This window comes from Coturnix japonica, chromosome 20, assembly GCF_001577835.2.
Source record: "Coturnix japonica isolate 7356 chromosome 20, Coturnix japonica 2.1, whole genome shotgun sequence".
Lineage (NCBI taxonomy): Eukaryota > Metazoa > Chordata > Aves > Galliformes > Phasianidae > Coturnix > Coturnix japonica.
In genome coordinates, this window is record NC_029535.1 from 9,056,429 (window position 1) to 9,074,724 (window position 18,296).

Here is an 18,296-nt window from a genome sequence, read left to right on the forward strand (position 1 = left end):
CCCAAATCCTGCATGGAGGCTTTAAATCTCCACCATAGCAACTGGAGGTGGTGCCAAGCCCTTCTCTGAGGACTTTCTGGGAAGAAGGAGGTGTGGAGGGCTTCTGCCATTGCAGGAGATGATGCTGCGACTGCTGGGTAAGGAACATGCTTCAGCCAAGGGTGGCTGAAGAAACGTGGCCAGAGGCTGAGGCTGCTCCTGCCCTGCGGTGTTCAGGCTGATGAAGCTGCAGCTCACACAGTCTGGCTGCAACAGAACATCTGCCCGTCAAGGAACCTGGCTTCCTGTGGCAGGGACCCAGCAGAGACCAGCATGTCCCAGATGTGGTTTATTCTGCAGATCGAGGGGTTCCCCCATTATACCAGTACAGAGACAGCAGAAAAACCTCAGGCAACACTGGTTTCAGGGAGACATGGCATGAAGCTCTGGCATGGAGGGGCTGGGGGTCCCAGATGATGTTACCAGAGCTCCCCCAGCCCCTCTTCCAGCCAGGCTCCTGTCCTTGAGGTGGGCACTTGCTGCTCTCTGCTGCCCTGTGTAGGATGGGAGCCACGAGCAGCACCAGCCTCACTGCCAGCAGCCCCACAGGGCCACAGCCTCACCTCCAGCCCCACAGGAGCCACCCTGATACCCACCCCACACATGCAGCTCAAGGGACCCAGCCCCATTCATTCCCCCTTCTGGAGGAGAAGCAGCCAGATCCACAGTACTCTGGGTGTCCCTCAGCAGCTCCATGTCCTCAGCATCACACCGGCCCCATTTGTGCTCTGCTGGCACCACGCTGCTGGCCGTGCTGATGGCAGAGGGCAGTCCCCAGCATCCATGTCCAGTGGGATGGGCTTGTGGCGGCTCTCAGAGCACAGACAGATCGTGGCACGACTTGGAGCGGGCTTTGAGGGTCACCTTGCTGCTGTTCCTGGCCACCAGCCTGTCTAGGAAGCGCCGTGCCTTCCTGCTGAGGCTCTCCTTGCGCCGGTGGCTGCTCGCAGGCTCTTTGCCCTCACGGCGCAGGCGCAGCTGCCTCACCACCCCCTCGAACAGCTCGTCCACGTTGTGCTGCAGGGCTGCCGACGTCTCGATGAACTTGCAGTCAAAAACCACGGCACAGGCACGGCCCTCTGCAAGGGGGAAGAATGGAAGGGGTATGGCCCTGCTGGCACCCTCTGAACTGAGGGATGTAGCAGGAGCCCATAGCACAGGACATGGGCACAGACATGGACGTGCTCACCTTCGATGGAGACCTCGCGGCAGCGCACCAGGTCGGATTTGTTCCCCACTAGGATAATGGGGATGTCCTCAGCCTGCCGGGCACGGCGCAGATGGATCCGCAGCTCCGAGGCGCTCTCAAAGCTGCTGCGGTCCGTGATGGAGTAGACAATGACGTAGGCATTGCCCATCTGCAGGCACTGGTTGCGGCGCCAGCTCTCACCCTACCAGCACATGGGAAATGGCACATCACTGCACTGCAAGGGCTGGTGGCACATCCAGTGGCTCCTGACTCCCAGCTGGGCAAAGGGGGATTAAGCAACCGCAGACATAAAGGGCTGTTCTCAGGGCAATGCAGTGCTGCAGCACCTCTGAACAACACGGGCATTTGCACAACATGCAGCCCCAGCCCATAGTGATGCTGTGCCTGCGTGCAGCCTGGGGGCCGGCTCCATCCTTGCTCCCAGGGACCCATCGTGACACTCATGGAGCCCCAGCACAGGGCACAGGGGGATGGAGGCAGCGATGCTGCACTGGGATTTCTGACTGAAAGAAGCCTCCACTGCATGGGGCAGAGGGAGTGCCCCACACCAAGCTCTTGGGGCCATAGCTCTGCTGAGAGCACGTGCCCTGGCTGCCAGCACTGCCTCACATGGGTTTGCTCCTTTTAGACCCGCTCCCAAGCCACTGGCTCACACCACACTCCATCCTGCAGCCCCTTTGTCCCCCTGCACAAGGGACATCCCATGGGCTGAGGGACACCAGCACAGCTCCTGCCACGCAAGGCTGCTCCTGCACTGACAGGGCCTTGCTGTGGGAGCCCCATCAGAGGCACCTCTCAGCCTCCAGCACAGCAAGCACAGAATGTCAGAGAGGCTGCTCCAGGCCAGAGGTCTGACCTCGGAATTCATCATTCCTCAGCACTGCCAGCCCTGAAGGCAGCTGGGACTCGTGCAGCACCCAGCCCAGGTTCACAGCCCCATGTACCTTCCGCTCTGGCTCCCAGGTGTCCATCACCAGCAGCGTGGTCTCCTCACCATCCACCAACAACGTGCGTTCATAGGCAGCTTCTGCAAGACACCGGGAGAGCTCGGTTGGTGCAGCCAAGACCCAGAGCTGGTCCCCTCACCCCAACTCCTGTCTGCATTGCTTATGACTTTGTCCAAGCACGGACATACCTCCTCCTGGCCCCGTAGGGGATGACACTGCTGCAGAAAGCCCCCGCCCGCCACGCAGCACCCACCTCCGTGTTGCTCCAGCACGTCCCGCTCCTGGATGCCTGCAAACGCATTGGCCAAGCTGGTCTTGCCCACGCCGGGGTCTCCCAGCAGCACCACGCGGTGCTCCCAGCAGCTGGAGGAGGCCGAGGACTCGGAGGACCAGCTGCCCCGCGGTGCCAAGGCTCTGGCACCCGGTTCGGACGATGTCTGCCCGAGCTGGGGGTGGCCGAGCTCAGCCCGCGGCGCCGCACCCGGTACCCGGGGCAGAGGGGTGCTGGCCCGCCTCCGCAGGGGGCTCTTGGTCCCGGGCTGCGTGTTCAGGGTCATCTGGGGCTCGGCGTGCAGCGGGGCTCGGAGATGCAGCCCTGATGGGACGCGGTTCCCCGCAGCCCTCCAGCCTCGCAGCCCCGACGCCACGAGCACGGTCCCGCACCGGACGGCTCAAAGTTTCCCCGGTCCAGGCTGATGTCCGCCGCCCAGCCCCGGAGCCGCGAGGCTTTAAAGCCCGGGAGGCGGAGCCCCCCGCCGCTGCCGGTCCCTCCCCCGCTTCCCTGCCCGATCCCCCCCGCCCGTAGCGGCCCCCGCCGCCCGGCTCCGCGCACCCCGGGGCTCCGTCCGGTCCCCGAGGCTCCCACGGGGCTCCCGGTGTCTCCTTTATGGGGTTCGGTGAGATTTCCCTCCCGGGGCTCCTCGGGAGCCCGTCCCGTCCCGTGATGCCGTCGCCGTAGCAGCTCCGCCGCTTCGCCAAGTAAGGAGCGAGCCGTGCCGAGCCGAGCCGTGCCCGGTGCTGCCCGGAGGGGCGGCGGGGCTGGGATCGGCGGGGCTGCCATGCCCCTGTTTGGCAGCTCCGGCTCCAGAGCCGGTAACGGACAGCGCGGGGCAGAGGCACGTTTTGAATAGGGCTGTTTTTATTTGAACCTGTGTGCGTGCCCCGTCCCACGAGGGCTCCGGCCTGGGACAGCAGCCCGGTCCGCAGCGGGATGTGCTCACCTCGGGGCCGGCACTGGGACACCCCTGGGGTACCGCAATGGAGTCTCGGTCTGGCTTTGGCTGCAGCCCCGCTGGGGGCAGGTGATGCTGCGGGTGTGAGCTCAGGCAGCACAGACCATCAATATCAATATCAAGGGGCTTACATCGTGATTCTTACAGCTCAGTGCAGCTGTACCACGAAAGACCCTCCTGCCCCTTCTAATTGAGTCCTCACAGTGGCTGAGTGGGGCCGGGAGGAAGGAGTCCTGCATTGGTCGGCTCCTCATCTGAGCGCTGCGGGCACTGGGGGAGCAGAGTCTCCTCCGTGGGGCTGAAGAGAACCACCTCAGTGTCTGGTGAGCACCTGAGCAGAGAAGGAAGGAACAAGGGACAAAGGAAAGAGCAGGAATCAGCAGCTGTGCTGAGGGAGCAGCGGACAAAAGCCCTTTAAAAGCAGATGTGGGGTTCTGGGGTGCAGCCCTCGCTCAGCACGAAGCCCAGCAAACCCCATCCGGGCTGCAGGACTCGGAGGGAGAAGAACAAAATCAGCTGCTCTCTGCCCATCCCAGAGGTCAAACAAAAGCAGAGGAAGCACATCAGAGCAGCCGGTTACATCTGCTGTCTCACACAGAAAGGACAAACACAGCAAGCTGGCCTTGCTCAGCGGTGTGCTCATCTGTGTGTGTGTCAGGCCAGGATAAAAGGCACTAAGAGTGCCTCCAATGCAGGACTCCAAGCTGCCAGCAAAACCCACCTGGGATCCCTTGAAGGAAGGGGGTTTTAAAGAGGGAAGATTGAAATGCAGACACAAGTGGGTACACGGGGGCTTACAGCTCCTCCAGGCTTTATAGGCACTGCCAGCAACAGTCCTGCATTGCTGGGCACCCCTGCACTTCCAGGCTAAGCACAGCTTATGTCCGATTTTACTCTTTCAAGAAGCAAAGGAAATGTCTGGAAGAAAAGGGTTAATTGGAAACAAGGCCGGCTGGGGGAGTCGTGTGAAAAGTTGCAGGGAGGTCAGTGGGAATCAGTGGGGAGATGGCTGAGAGGGCTCTGGCACAGAGCGCAGCCTGTCAGGGCGGGTAAAGCACCCAATGCCTGACTTGTGAGATTACACAAACTTTCCACTTGGGCCTTCCTGCTATTTTTAACTTTTCTCCCAGCCACCCTCAGTAACTCCAGCCCCAGCAGCTGCCGAGTCCAACTCATTCCTTCTGGGTTGTTTTATCATTCTTTTATCGGAAAAAAAAAAAACCATATTGAAGTCGGCCTCATCCATCACGCAGCCACTCGCCTCTCCCACAGCCTCCTGACACGTCCCAGCCTTTCCTCCTGCTTCACATCACACCCCTGCAGCCATACCTGGTGTATTGTTAGAGCCCAGCACAGGAGATCCAGCCCTGCTGGAGAGGAAAGCCTCCCTTAACAGGTATCTCTATGCTGTGAGCAAATAAACACACGCAGGCACAAAGTACTGCACGAGGCTGCAGGTTTCAGGTTATGTCACAGTCGAGATTTAAACATATCTGACTGATTTTTGGACAAGTTTATCACCCCGATCAGCTGACAACACAGAAAGCTGAGGCATTCCGCTGCTCTAAATCATCTGTGCTCTGGGCAGGACCCCAGCACTGCAGGGCAAGGTGCAGCATCAGCCCTCCAGCTCGCTGTTTGCTCATAGCTATGGTGGAAAATAACTTGTCACAGCAGGGTGCTGGTACAGCTCAGCCTACAGACTTGGCCAGCCTGTCCCTCGGCCCTGGAGAGGATAGCCCCGTGGTCCTGTGAGCCATCTGGCAGAGCCTTCTCCCCATCAACAAACAGCAAGGATTCTCCTTGCCCTTCATAACTGTAATATCCAGCATAAACACTGTGCACGCCGGTAGGAGGGAGTGGAGATTAACCACAGCCTCCGTTCTGCAAGCAATCAGCTACCAATGAACAAGGGCAGGGAAAGAGCACTGGGAAAGACAACACAGTGTTGCCTTTTTGCAGCCAATGAATGCCTCAGACATTTTTGTTTTTAACATATTAGGGAAATAGCTGCCCATCTTTGTTCCCACAGAGAGCTCGTGCCATTTCACACAGCCAGCAAAGTGGCTTGAGATGGGTAAGTCCTGCCCTCCATGGGAGCTTGGCCACCTCCCTTTAGTTTTGCTTCCCAAACACAGAGAGAAAAGAACAATAAAGTAAAAATCGATGCAGTCATGAGGGCCTTGAAAAGCTCTGCTGCTCCTGCAGCCAATAATTATTGCCACTTACAGGATGGACAAAAGGAAGCCTAGAAGTGAGATGAGATGTGACCAAAGCTGACAGCACACTGCTGTTATTTTGGCTGCTTCCTAGCTGCTATTAGGCAAGACATGAGACCCGGCAGCAACCTTTCCCAGCAGGACAGCTGTAATATGTGAGTTTATATCCCAGACTGCGTGTAGGTTTGACAGTGGTACCTGTGGCAGTTGCACAAAGGCTCAGCACCACAGACTCTTGCTACCTGAGGCCATAGATGTGCCTGCCCATTGACCAGCCTTACTTCTCTGGGAATTCACTGGCTTACTTTGGTCTGTGGAGAAAAACGTCAGCAAAGATCATCTCTCTTGGGTCTCTTGAACTCTGGCGGAGTGTCTGGACGTTTCTTTTCAGCTCGCTGATCTCCTCTTCCAGGTCTTTAATAATCTGAATGAATGACATTCCTAAGAGTTCTTTATTTTGCAATAGAAGCAGTCATTAAAGTTCTAGAGATTACAAACAGCAGAGCTAGAAAACATCCCTCATGCAAGTGAGTTCCCTAAGAGGACATCCTGAAGGTGAGCAGTCCAGCAGGCACTGCAGGAAGTCTAACAGCCCGCTGGCTCCAGTGGAAGCAGAAAGCAACAGACCCCACCAGGATGCACAAAACCCTCATAAAGGGCAAGGGCTGAGGGTGGCTGGCTCTGCCTTACTGTGCTGGCTCTCCCCCAACTCACTCACCTCTTTTTGTTTTTTTATTTCACGTCGAAGAACGTGATTGTTGATGACCATCTGCTTCAGCCCATCCTGGTGCAGCAACACCTCCTGTGTGGGTGAAGAGAAGGAACTCACAGTAACTACAGCATGAGACCCTGCCATGGTCAGATGCCACCCCTGGCTGCATTTAGATGCATTATTCTTCAAGGAAATAATTTCTGCTTGAATAAGGTTTTGGTCCCAGGTCTGCAGAGAGGTCCCATTGGGCTGATCATAGAACAAGACTGAGCAACTCAAGAAATCTGGTTCAGTTTCCCAGGGAAAGCTTGTTAGTATTGCTTGGGTTCCTTGTATAACCTGTATTTACAAAGTCACCTGTAAAAGCAGACAGCGGTCGTGCATCAGAGCAAGCTGAAAAGGGACTCGGTGATTGATATTTTCTAAGTGCCTTCAAGCTGCTATCCCAGAAAAAGCACTAAGCAAACCATCCATACAAGCAGAAACTGTACAAAAGGAGCAATTCCTCTTCTGAGGTGAGTTGCCTCAGCAGTGTCCTCACCAAGCAGTTAGGCAGCTGCCTAAGTAATGTAATAAAGCAGGGTGAACGTTGGCTCACGTGTCAAACTCTAAGGGACAAGCCTGAGAGTATTTCATCACATGAGAGTGGCAACTCAGAAGTGCTTGTCACGGACACTCCCAGCTGACAGACAGCTCCAGTTTGGAGCAGAGCAGCAATGCTCTGCTGTTCTTCGTGTGCCAACTAATGTCCTATTGCTAATGGACGACATCTAGAAACCCCTCAGTTCCCACAAACTGCCCCCCTCTGCCAAGGCATCACATGAATTCCACAAACCTCCACGACTTTCTGTAATATCTCCTCTTGTTCTTGCTGTGTTTTTTCTTCCATTTCCTCCAGAATGGCCTTTCCCTTTTTTTCTGTCTCTTCTATCTCATCCTGAGAGTGGCAGGAGGCAGAAACAACAAGAGCATTAATTAAGACAAGCATTGCATTCCTTCCACCCCTGCCCTCTCCTGCCTCCCTAGTGATGCTGAAGGGGAGAAGAGGTCTCAGCACCTGCTGTTGCTTCTTCAGGTTCTGGATGTTGGACAGCAGAAGGAATATCTGCATAGCTTGGTTTAGATAATTCCCCTCTGTGTAGTTCCGAAGGCTGCTGAGCTCACCCTGGAGATCCTGTACTTTTGATGTGACTTCAACCAATTGCTGCTGTAGCTCTAATTGAAAGTCAAAGCAGAGAATGTCATTTCAGGGGTTCCAGAGGCTGTCCTGCATCCACCTGAGCCAGATGACGCACCATGGTGGGAAGCAATCTGGATTAGAGAGATCGCACACCATGTGAGCACTGGGAACGAATGGCCACTCCAAACCAGACCACCTCGACCAGATCCTGCCCCAGTGGAATGGTGCAAATAGTTGCCAAGGAGGTGACTCTCCCCACCCCCTTCCACACATGCTGCTGGGTGCCACAGAGCTCTGCCCCTCCTGACAGGAACATCACCCCCTCACAACAACTGGAAGATTCATTTTCAGGAAGTGGAACAGTTTGACATTTGTAACATCAGTGCGGTGTCTTAGGCCTAACAAGATGGAAAGCAAAGGTAACGCGGTTACATAAACCATATTGCACAGTAATGAGAGAAACTCACTTCCCAGATTCTTTTCCATTGTTTTTTCCATTTCCTGGAGCTCTGCCCTTGCCATATCCAGCTGGTTCTGATTGATGGTTTGTGTCATTGCCTCGATCATCTGCACAGAGAAATCCAGACACTGACCATTCCCCAGAACTATCAAATGCTCCCATGCAGCATCCCTAATGTTCCTCTCATGCTATTGTTTGTTCTAGCGGCACAGATGAATCTGCCACCATGGTTAGTGCCAGTTTGTGCATGGGACATGTGCTGGGGACTGTCCTGGGGCTTCCAGGAGCCACCTTCCTCCACAGAAGGATGTATTTGGGTTATTAGAGGGCTGACTACTCTTGCTTGGGACAGTAACCCATTAGGAAGCTCCTGTGGCTTTAAAACACAAGCACAAAACAAGAGCATCTCACAGAATCTTTGGGCATCGGAGAGCTCCCCCTAACCCTGGGGATGCTCCAGTCAGTGAAAGTGGAAGTGACCATGCAGGGTCTGGCCATTCTTGAGTACAGGAGCAGTGGCAGATTTCATGTTCTGCTCATGCTGGGCTGTTGGCCAACTCTAAAACCTCACCTGATACACTTCATACTGATATAGCAAGTTTCTGGCTTGCTTGGCAGTGCTGTCGTCAGTGTGCTGGATGTCCTTCATCAGCCAGCAGTTGGTCTTTTCCAGGTGGTCGCTGCATTGCTTCAGCTCCTCTATGGCTTTTGTCTTCAGCTTGGCCAGGTGCTATAGGAGTTTGTGGATTAAAGGAGAGCAGATTCCATCAGTGCCACCTGCCCTGAGTTTGCTCACTATCACCTGTCAGCCCTAGGATACTCCTATGCAAGGCCCTGACCAGCTGGGTATCACACAGCAAGCCTCAGTCTCATTGCCAAGGCACTGACTTCTCCCACCCAGCCCGGTCCTGCTTCCACATTTCCTTACTGCCTGCTGTGTGATGATCAATAATCATCTTTTAGCTCCTCAAAAACTGGCTGTGTTCCCCACCTCAACCTTCTCTTTGCTAGACTAAGAAATTCTGGCACCAACAGTCTTTTCTAACAGGTCACATTTCCTAAACCTCACCCCCTCCACTGCTACAGCCTGGACTCTCTGGGTTTATCTCCAGTTTTCCTTAGCAGATATCAAGGTTAGATTACACCAGCACCAAGCAGAGCAGCATAATTACCTCCTGTGTATTAATAAATAAATACATGGCTATTTTGCCACAAGGAATCAGACTGCTAGAATTTCCTCCACAAATACAGCCTGGCTAACTGCATGGATTGGCTCCCCACACTCCAGCCCTGGATATACGTTCAACACACCGTTGCTGTTTTGATCTCTTCCAACATTTCAGCTAATCCACTCTCCTCGTGGGCCGATTTCTTCTCACCAGACGATCTCTGTTTCTCTTGGGACGATGCCTTCAACACCACGGGGGTTGATTTACTCAACACTGTTGAGACAAGCAAAAAGCCCCACGTGTATTTACACCCATCTCACACTCATCTCACACCCACCCCCTCCTGTCACGTGTGGCTGAGTGAAATAAGATCAACTATAAGGCCAATATGAAGCCTCCTGCAGCCCCTCACAATCAGCCCAGGAGCAGAGCTGAGCCTGCAGAGCCTGTCCTGGCCTTTTCCAGCCCTCTCCCTCTATTCTCAGCCACTTTTTGTGCCTTTTGACGAATGTCTCATGGTATAAAGCACAGAGTGGATGTAAAAGCAGCCCCAGGGGGTTGCAGTGATGGAAAGGCAGCAGATAAAGGCGATCTCTCCCAACCTGGCTTGTTCTTCTGCCCTTTCTTCACGTCCCCGTTGGCGATGGGTGGCAAAACCAACTTGTGGGCTGTGAGCTTCCTCTGTGCCGCCTCCTTCTGCCACACGCTGCCAACCTGAACCCGACACAACGATTAACAACCACATGCAATAGGATTAGGACACACAAAGACCCCCATGGGCTCACATTGCTGCCCTATCTCTGTGTGTGCCCTGCACCAGCACCCACCTGACAGGGCCACAGCACTGCAAGCACCACAGACCCCTTAGCAACACAACACTTACACAACCCCCTCATGAACACAACACTCACTCTGCTCTTCAGCCCCACCGCAGCACTGAGGCCTGGTCCCTTCGCCTCCATCCCCACGTCCCGGCCCGGTTTAGGCCTCAGACCCGACCAGGCCTCGCTCGGTTCTCTGCTACCACGGCAACCGGCGGCGTGCAGCCAATGGGAGCGCACCCTGCGGCCTCAGCCAATGGGCGCGGTCCCCGCCGGGCAGCCCGCGGTCTCCGGGCCAACAGCGCCGATGCGATCCGCCATTGGAGTAACGGGATGGGATGGGATTAATGGGATGGGATGGGATGGGATATTATGGGATATTATGGGATATTATGGGATGGGATGGGATGGATGGGATGGGATGGATTAATGGGATGGGATGGGATGGATGGGATATGGGATATGGGATATTATGGGATGGGATGGATGGGACGGGACGGGATGGGATATGGGATATTATGGGATATTATGGGATGGGATGGGATATGGGATATTATGGGATATTATGGGATGGGATGGGATATGGGATATTATGGGATATTAGGGGATATTATGGGATATTATGGGATATTATGGGATGGGATATGGGATATTATGGGATATTATGGGATGGGATGGGATATGGGATATTATGGGATATTATGGGATATTATGGGATATTATGGGATATTATGGGAGATTATGGGATGTATATGGGATTTATGGGATATTATGGATATATATGGGATGGGATGGGATGGACTATTATGGGGATGGAATGGCATGGGATGGATATTATGGCGATATTATGGGATGGGATGGGATGGGATATTATGGGATGGAATGGATGGGATGGGATATTATGGGATATTATGGGATGGGATGGGGTGGGATATTATGGGATGGGATGGGATGGGATGGGATGGATGGATGGATGGATGGGATGGGATGGCATGGCATGGCATGGCATGGGATGGATGGGATGGATGGGATGGGATATTATGGGATATTATGGGATGGGATGGGATGGGATGGGATGGGGTGGGATGGGATATTATGGGATGGGATGTGCACACATAGAACGGGGCTACAGCTCGTGGTTTGATGAAGCCCGATACGTTGTTGTGAGCTCAGCCCCGTGGGGACGGAGCAGTCCAAGTGATGGAGGAACGCAGCCCCACGGCAGCGAACCGACGGGGGGGATGGAGGGGATGGAGAGCACGGTGTGGGATGGCAGCACCACACACAGCTCCACACACAGGGACACACACGGATCCCGTGGGCACGAAATAAAGCAGCTGATGGCACAGACACGGGGAGCGGCACGTCTGTGGGGCGCCCGAGAGCGGCGGTGTGGCAATGAGGACGGGAGGGCTGGGGTCGGGCTGGGGGTCTTAGAGGGTGTTAACAACCGGAACGACCCCGTGTGTCCATGGGGTTGTGGTACCAGTTGGGAGGCGGATCCCGGAGCTGAAGCACGGGGATGGCGATGGTCGCGCTGGGGGGTCGCTGGGAGCTGCCCCCTCCACCCCCCCCCGGTTGCGGGTAACGGGCCGCGCCTCGGTGCCGTTCGCTCAGCAACCCCTGTCCGGTGGTCGCCCATTGGCAGCGGGGGAAATTCCCCCCCGCCCCGCGCCCAATGGGCCGGTGGGGGGCGGCGCCTCCCATTGACAGAACCGGCGCGGCCGTGTTTACCGGGGGCGGGGCGGGGCGGCCGCCGCTGCCGCTATAAGAGCGGTACCGGGGGGCGAAAGGGGCGTGTGGCTTTAAGACTGCCCGCGTCGCCCCGGAGCCGTAACCCGCTCGAACCGAGCGCATCCGCGGTGCGGAGCCGACCCGACCCGGAGCATCCCCAGGGCGCTGCAGCGCGTCCCCGAACCGCCGCATCCCGGGGTCCCACCGGAGCCGCCCCGCAGCCACCGCCCCGGCGGAGCCGTGTCCCCCCGGGTCCCTCCGCGCCCCCCCGCGCCCCGCCCCGCCGCCGCCGCCCGTTCCGCACAATGGGGGCGGCGCGGCGCGGCGCGTAGCGGCCGGCGGGGAGGGAGAGGAGGCGGTAAAGGGAAAGACGGGGGGACCGACATGGTGCAGCGAGCCACGAGGGGAAGGGGCTCCGAGGGGCGGCGGGAGCCCTGCGCCCCCCTGCCCGGCCACGACACGGAGCCCGCCTGGTGCAAAACGCCCAGCGGGCACATCAAGCGACCGATGAACGCCTTCATGGTGTGGTCGCAGATCGAGCGGCGAAAGATCATGGAGCAGTCGCCCGACATGCACAACGCCGAGATCTCCAAGCGCCTGGGCAAGCGCTGGAAGCTGCTGAAGGACAGCGAGAAGATCCCCTTCATCCGGGAGGCGGAGCGGCTGCGCCTCAAGCACATGGCCGACTACCCCGACTACAAGTACCGGCCCAGGAAAAAGGGCAAAGTGGGCACCGCCGCCGCCCGCCCGCGCCTCCCGGTGAAGATCAAACCCTCGGTGCTGGGCCGCGGCCCCGCCGCCCGCCGGCAGCCCCCGGAGCCGCCCCCCGAGCCGGGCACCGCGCAGCGCCCGTCGGAGCCGCCCGCCGAGGAGCGACCCGGCACGGCCACGTGGAACGCGGTGCCCACCGGAGAGCGCGGCCCCGCGGCCGCCGCCGACCCCGAGCCGTGCCCGGAGAGCGACACCCCGTCTCCCGCACCCGCCGGGTCCCCTCCGTCCTCCCTGGGTTCCTCGGACGAGGAGCCGGACGAGGAGCTGCCGGGCGTGATGCCCCCGCGGGCACCGGGCGGTGCCGCGTGCGGGGCTCTGGACTGGGCCGTCCTGGACAAGGACCTCGATCTGTTCCCTCGGGGCGCGTCCTCGCACTTCGAGTTCCCGGACTATTGCACCCCCGAGGTGACGGAGATGATCGCAGGGGACTGGCTCATGTCCAGCATCTCGGACTTGGTCTTTACCTACTGAGTGCCGCGCTCTGCAGGTAACTCTCTTCTTTTCTCACAATCAGGTCGCCTCAAAAAAACAAAACAGAAAACAAACGAACAAACCGAAAGCAGCTGTTTACATGCAGGAATCAGGTATTTCGCCTTGAAGCCGCTGGAAGGCAGAGCTCCCTGCTCCCCCCATCCCCCCGGCACACACCCACTCCTCCTCCATCCATCCATCCCTCCATCCATCCATGGCGGTGCGGGGCTCAGCCCTCCCCTCCTCCTGGCTCCGATCGCTGTCGTTCTTCTCCCATTGTGGGGTCCCATTGTCGGCACCCCCGACCCAACCCCTTCCCCCACACACAGCTCCATCCCTGCCTCGCGCTGCCCCATTTTCTCCTCCCTATCTCTCCCATCCCTTGGAGAACAGCCGATCCTTTTTCTCTCCTTTATTATCACGACGCTGATTCTTTTGCTTTTTGGATCGCATAGAAATCACGTCTTCAATTCTCTCCCGTTCCCCATAGCAGCCCTTTGGGAGCGCTCCCCTTGGCCATGCCGTGCCCGAGGCTCTCCAGGCTGGCACAACCCATCTCAATCCCTCCCTACCTGCTGCCCTGTGCTGTGGGTTCCCCCCCTTTGGGGTCGGGGTCCCTCAGGACCGATTCTCTCTTTGCGTTTTCGCCGCGCTCTGCCCGTCATCACTTGGTTTGGGGCAGAGCGAAGTTGCACACACGTGATCCGCACGTGGCGCGGGGATGCTGCGTTCTTCCTCTCTCCAGACATTGGTGTACAGCCGCCCTGCCTGGCATTAATGCCCCAACATGGGGGTGCATGGACCTGTGCTCATCCCCCATGGATTATGGAGCCCGTGTGCTGCAGGAAACCTGCCTTAAGCTCTCGCATGGAACCACCGCCACCAGCAGCTGATGCTGGTGGAGATATGGGGTGCGGATGGTGCTCCCATGCAGCGATCCTCTGCAGTGCACCCAGCGTTGGCTCTGAGAGCCTGGGCTCCACTGCAGAGCAGCGCTGTGCAGCTCCCCAGCAGGGCAGTTCCTGCTGCAATGCTCCAGCAGCGTTTGTCTTTGCTTTCCCCAATGGCTCCTTCCTGCAGCAACCCGCCTCCTGTCTGCCAGCACGTGGTGCCGGCCGGGCAGGGGATGCGGGGCTCCATCCCATGTCCGTGTGGCACAGATGCAGCCTCTGAGCTCCTCGATTGGAATCCGGGCACGAAGGATCCCCCCCCCCGGCCCTACCTGTGCCAGGGGAGCCGTGCTCCCTCCCTGCTTTAAGGCGGGGGGGTGCTGCTTCCTTCAATAGCCCCACCCGCACCCATTGCAATGGGGCTGGATGGAGCAGGGCGTGCTCAGCCCCTTTGTCCCCCTCTATGGGGAGCAATGTGGGGCTGCCGGCATCGCCGCAGGGAGCGCCGTGTCCCCATTGAAGGACACCGAGCGCCCTCCTGCCCCGGTGGCCGCGGGGCTGCGGAGCCACGAGCTCAGCGTTATCGATGTGTAGGTGTGTAGAGGTAGCCGTGGTGTGCGTGTGTCTGGTGTTGGTTCCCGACCGTGTTTAGTAGCCCTGGTGCGGGTGCGACCCTGCGAGGCAGGCGGGCACCGCCCACGTGTCCCCATGTAGAGAGCATCCCCCCCATCCCCATCCCCCAGACCCATTTCCTTCCGCTCCAACCCAGCAGAAAAGCCAAATGCCGAGGGGCTCCACGCACAAACCGGGTTTGGGGTTCATTCAAGGGCTTCCCCGGCGCACAGCTCCCACCCGACACCTCGCTGCCTTCGGGGGGCATCAGAGCCCCCTACCGCCGCCACGTCCCACGCGGGGAGTCAAACCCCGAACACCGGCACGGCCCGAGGCCGCGGTGCGGGGCCGGATCCCGGCGATTCCTCAGGACAGGCTCAGGCTCAGCCCGGCCTCAAGCACAACACCGTGCGCGTGGTCCCCGTCCCCCCCCCCAGCCCATCGTGGCCCCCTCCCCGTGGATGTTCTGTGCCGTGTGGTTGTAGTGTGTAGAGCCCCGGTCCGCCCCGCCGAGCCCCCCCATCCCCTTCCCCCGGTGTGCGAGCGAGTGTGCGTGCGCCATCCTCATCGCTAGAGACAAAGCGAATCGTCGTTAAGAAGCGAATAATAATAATAATAATAATAATAATAAAATAAACCAAACCTCTCTCAGGAAGAAGCCGCGTTGGCGGCATCCCAGCGGGACGGAGCTGCCGTGAGCACTCGGGGTTCCTTTGGTTGTGTTGGGGAGGGGTCCTGCAGCTGCTCGTCCTGGGTTGGTGGGGGGGGGTGTCCCACCATGGCCACCCCGACGGCACGGCCAGGGCCAGTGGTGTGGAAGCTCGGCTTGTGGTTATCCCAGTGTTGTGACTATGGAATAAAGTGTGTTGGTCTGCTCCACGTGGCTCTGGCTCCTCCTGCGCCGCTTACACCTCCCCAACCTACACCAACGTGGGGATGTGGGGCTCTGGGGGTCAGAACCCAACTCCAGCTCACACAGCAGAGCCCACATCACTCCATGGGGTCCTAATACTGACCCATGGGTCCCACGTTGCTCCATGGGGTTCCACTACCAACCCATGGCTCCCAACACTCCATGTACCAATACCAACCCACGCAGGCTGCACAGCCGTGCTGTGTATCCATGTATCCACGAGCACTGTGTGTTCTGTGTTTGCTCCACGCATGAGTGTGCTCACACAACCCCATGGGCTCCATAGTGTGGCAGCAGACACTGATTCCACCCCACTGGATGGGGCCGCAGGGGGAGGGCACACAGCGCTTGCATCACTCCTCCCCCCCACCTCCAGCTGTTGCCACAGCAACAAGGGAGCCTGCAGCATCCTTGGGTACCACAGCATCCCTGGGTACCACCTGCCTCCCATCCCTGCTGGGGGAGGGGCCGGGCACTGGGCTGGCACTGCTGAGACCCCCCCCACGGCCACAGGACAACACCCACTGTGGGACATGGGGGTGACTCTGCCTGCGATGCCGGCAGCGCTGAGCAGCCTGGCTGTGACCCCGGCACGTTGCAGCCCTCGGCTGTGAGTCCGGGCTCCAGCACAGTGACCCCCCGGCCCAGCAGTGTGTTGGGATGCCCCTGCTCCATCCCGGCCTCTCCAAGCACCCGCTGCTGCCCTCACAACCACGTGCCCCCACCGCCAGCCCCGCTCTGAGTCACACACAGCAGCAGCTCACAGGCAGTGCCGGCTCTCAGCCGTGCAGCAGGGACTCACGCTGCCCCCTCCCCACCGCCCCAAACCCCCTGGGAAGCAGGGACCGTGCCCAGCGCTGCCTCACATCACAGGGTCCCGGCTGTGGGAGAAGGGGACAGCAGAGTGAGCACTGCTGGGACAGCGCTGGGACAGGGAAGGATGTGCTGAAATCCCCTCCAGGTAAGCAGGGAGCGGGTCGGGTCCCGGTGTTGGATACCCAAAGTGTATTGGATGCAGGATGGAGGTCACCCCCAAAGCCAGGCGGCACCCCCTGCATGCGATTAGGACCCTGTGGCTTCACTGGGGCGGTGGCACCATGAGGTTGTCCCAGCACTTGGGGAACCGCTGCTCCCCCCCGGTGCCGGGCTTTGTTCGGCATCTCAGCCCAGCACCGAAAGGGTCCCACGCGTCACATCCCCCCTCGCACACAGCGCTGCGGGGACGCGGTGACGAAGGGCTGAGCAGGCAGTTCCCATGGCAATGTCCCGACGGTGGCTGCACTCAGCAGCCCCCCCAGCCACGGGGACACAGAGCGAGCCGGGCCCCTCCCCGACACCGCCCCTCCGTCCCCATTGCCGCCTATTGGGCGCTGCGGGTGGGCTGTTGTGGGTCCCGATCCCGCCCGCACAGCGCTGGGGACACGGAGTGCCCCCTCCCCTTTTGCTTCCCATGGGGAGATGGATCCCTCTCAGTGCTCCCCCAAACGGGCAGGGGGCACATCTGGCACCATCACCCCATGTCCTGCCCTGTGCCCTGCTCTGGCTCAGCCCCGTGGATGCCGTGGCTGTGGCTGTGGGGGGGCCTCTGGTGATGCATCACTCCCCTCGTGCCCCCCCAGGTCCGATGACCACCCTGCAGCCCAACTGCAGCTGCAGCCGCGGCCCCAGCGTGGCACAGGGGAAGTGGTACGGGGTGCGCTCCTACCTCCACCTCTTCTATGAGGACTGCACCGGGGCTGGCCCTGATGGGGTCACAAATGAGTCTTCACCTTCCCATCCCCACGCTGTATGGCCCTCCATTATCTGGAAGGTAAGAGACCCCTCTCCCTCCCCCACGTATTTCTTCCCTCTCATCTTGTGTTGATCCACTCATGGCACCCCAACACCTGCCATATGATCCTCTAAGCTCACCTGCTCCCATTCCTGTTCCCAGGTGTCCCTCTCCACGGGCACTCTGTTCCTGCTGGTAGGACTGGCTGCTCTGACCACGGGCTGGCTGCTGCCCCCCAGGCTGGAGGGTATCGAGGAGGAGGAGCTGGTGGTGCTGGACGTGCAGGCCATGAGCTATAACCACATGCTGGGTGCGTGTCGGCTGCTGGGCACAGCACTGTGCATCACAGCGGCAGCGCTGGGTGCTGTGGGGCTGCTCTGCTGCGTGCTGGGCAGAGCTTGGGGGGGGGACCAAGAAGAGGAGCAGCAGCTGTCGCCCATCCTGCAGAGCAGCACCCAGGGCCCTGCAGTGCCCTTCGGTGCCTCCCAGCTCTGTGGGGTGCAGCCCCGGCAGGAGGTGTGAGGCTGGGAGCGCTGCTGCTGCCACCACCACGTCCCAGCCTGGGACATCCCAGCATTGGACTGGAGCTCCTCACCCTGCTCCCCAACCAGCCATGGGGATGGACAGGCACAGCCTGATGCTGCTGGGTGCTTGCAGTGGGAGCTCTGCCCCCAGCACAGCATCCTGCCCTGCAGCCCCTGGGATGGAGCAGACGTTCAGCGCTCACCATTGGTTTCCTTCATTTTGCTCTTTCTGGGGTGAATAAAAGCTGGGGTGAAAAAACAGCCGTGGGCTGTTCTTGCTGCTGAGGCTCAGCTCTGGGGCAATGAGTGCTGTGTATGGGGGATGCACAGCAGCACATCACAACAGGGCAGGGCTGTCACAACACAGAGGATGCACCTCCATGCACACACCCACAACAGCTGAGATCATTTTCCTTCCTTCAGTGGATACAACTGAGTACAGACCAGGCTGGGAGCAGCCCTATGCCAACACAAGGGACTGAGCCCACCAAGGGGTCCGTGCAGCCCCCAAATGCAGCTCTCCAGCCCACAGAACCCATGAGCGTTCTTTGCTTCCCTGGGGAAAGGGGCTGCAGGGCATTAAGCACCGCGGGGCCTCTGCTCTCACATTCCTTCTGAAGG

The 18,296-nt window shown here is 58.9% G+C and overlaps 4 protein-coding genes across 4 annotated transcripts; 2 read left to right on the forward strand and 2 right to left on the reverse strand.

Annotated features, from left to right (window-relative positions):
- Positions 1-313: 313 nt before the first annotated feature.
- Positions 314-2,920, reverse strand: REM1 (RRAD and GEM like GTPase 1). The gene is made up of 4 exons (XM_015882062.2): positions 2,450-2,920; positions 2,194-2,276; positions 1,229-1,430; positions 314-1,118 (listed from the first exon to the last, which is right to left on the reverse strand). Exons 1-4 carry the CDS (start codon positions 2,751-2,753, stop codon positions 853-855), a joined length of 855 nt encoding a protein of 284 aa, XP_015737548.1. The 5' UTR covers positions 2,754-2,920; the 3' UTR covers positions 314-852.
- A 392-nt stretch (positions 2,921-3,312) lies between these two features.
- On the reverse strand, positions 3,313-10,215 carry C20H20orf96 (chromosome 20 C20orf96 homolog). Its single transcript, XM_015882060.2, has 10 exons — positions 10,080-10,215; positions 9,771-9,882; positions 9,311-9,441; positions 8,571-8,729; positions 8,007-8,106; positions 7,417-7,574; positions 7,195-7,296; positions 6,366-6,449; positions 5,953-6,071; positions 3,313-3,759 (listed from the first exon to the last, which is right to left on the reverse strand). The coding sequence occupies exons 1-10, from the start codon at positions 10,128-10,130 to the stop codon at positions 3,627-3,629; spliced, it is 1,149 nt and encodes a 382-aa protein (XP_015737546.1). The 5' UTR covers positions 10,131-10,215; the 3' UTR covers positions 3,313-3,626.
- Positions 10,216-12,024: 1,809 nt separating this feature from the next.
- On the forward strand, positions 12,025-15,344 carry SOX12 (SRY-box transcription factor 12). Its single transcript, XM_015882061.2, has one exon. The coding sequence runs from the start codon at positions 12,108-12,110 to the stop codon at positions 12,963-12,965; it is 858 nt and encodes a 285-aa protein (XP_015737547.1). The 5' UTR covers positions 12,025-12,107; the 3' UTR covers positions 12,966-15,344.
- A 428-nt stretch (positions 15,345-15,772) lies between these two features.
- Positions 15,773-17,782, forward strand: NRSN2 (neurensin 2). The gene is made up of 3 exons (XM_015882063.2): positions 15,773-16,341; positions 17,000-17,190; positions 17,314-17,782. The coding sequence occupies exons 1-3, from the start codon at positions 16,041-16,043 to the stop codon at positions 17,671-17,673; spliced, it is 852 nt and encodes a 283-aa protein (XP_015737549.1). The 5' UTR covers positions 15,773-16,040; the 3' UTR covers positions 17,674-17,782.
- Positions 17,783-18,296: the final 514 nt, after the last annotated feature.

What these genes read in the sequence shown, in the direction of transcription:
- REM1 (XM_015882062.2), bottom strand. Translation starts at nt 2,753, where the DNA reads ATGACCCTGAACACGCAGCCCGGGACCAAGAGCCCCCTGCGGAGGCGG. An exon ending in CGTGCTGGAGCAACACGGAG is followed by an intron (nt 2,277 to 2,449) that starts GTGGGTGCTGCG and finishes GGTGTCTTGCAG; the next exon opens with AAGCTGCCTATGAACGCACG. An exon ending in CCGCGAGGTCTCCATCGAAG is followed by an intron (nt 1,119 to 1,228) that starts GTGAGCACGTCC and finishes TCCCCCTTGCAG; the next exon opens with AGGGCCGTGCCTGTGCCGTG.
- C20H20orf96 (XM_015882060.2), bottom strand. Translation starts at nt 10,130, where the DNA reads ATGGAGGCGAAGGGACCAGGCCTCAGTGCTGCGGTGGGGCTGAAGAGC. An exon ending in CGGTGGGGCTGAAGAGCAGA is followed by an intron (nt 9,883 to 10,079) that starts GTGAGTGTTGTG and finishes TGTCGGGTTCAG; the next exon opens with GTTGGCAGCGTGTGGCAGAA. An exon ending in ATCAGTATGAAGTGTATCAG is followed by an intron (nt 8,107 to 8,570) that starts GTGAGGTTTTAG and finishes TTCTCTGTGCAG; the next exon opens with ATGATCGAGGCAATGACACA.
- SOX12 (XM_015882061.2), top strand. Translation starts at nt 12,108, where the DNA reads ATGGTGCAGCGAGCCACGAGGGGAAGGGGCTCCGAGGGGCGGCGGGAG.
- NRSN2 (XM_015882063.2), top strand. Translation starts at nt 16,041, where the DNA reads ATGCCCCTGCTCCATCCCGGCCTCTCCAAGCACCCGCTGCTGCCCTCA. An exon ending in TGTGCTGAAATCCCCTCCAG is followed by an intron (nt 16,342 to 16,999) that starts GTAAGCAGGGAG and finishes GTGCCCCCCCAG; the next exon opens with GTCCGATGACCACCCTGCAG. An exon ending in GGCCCTCCATTATCTGGAAG is followed by an intron (nt 17,191 to 17,313) that starts GTAAGAGACCCC and finishes TCCTGTTCCCAG; the next exon opens with GTGTCCCTCTCCACGGGCAC.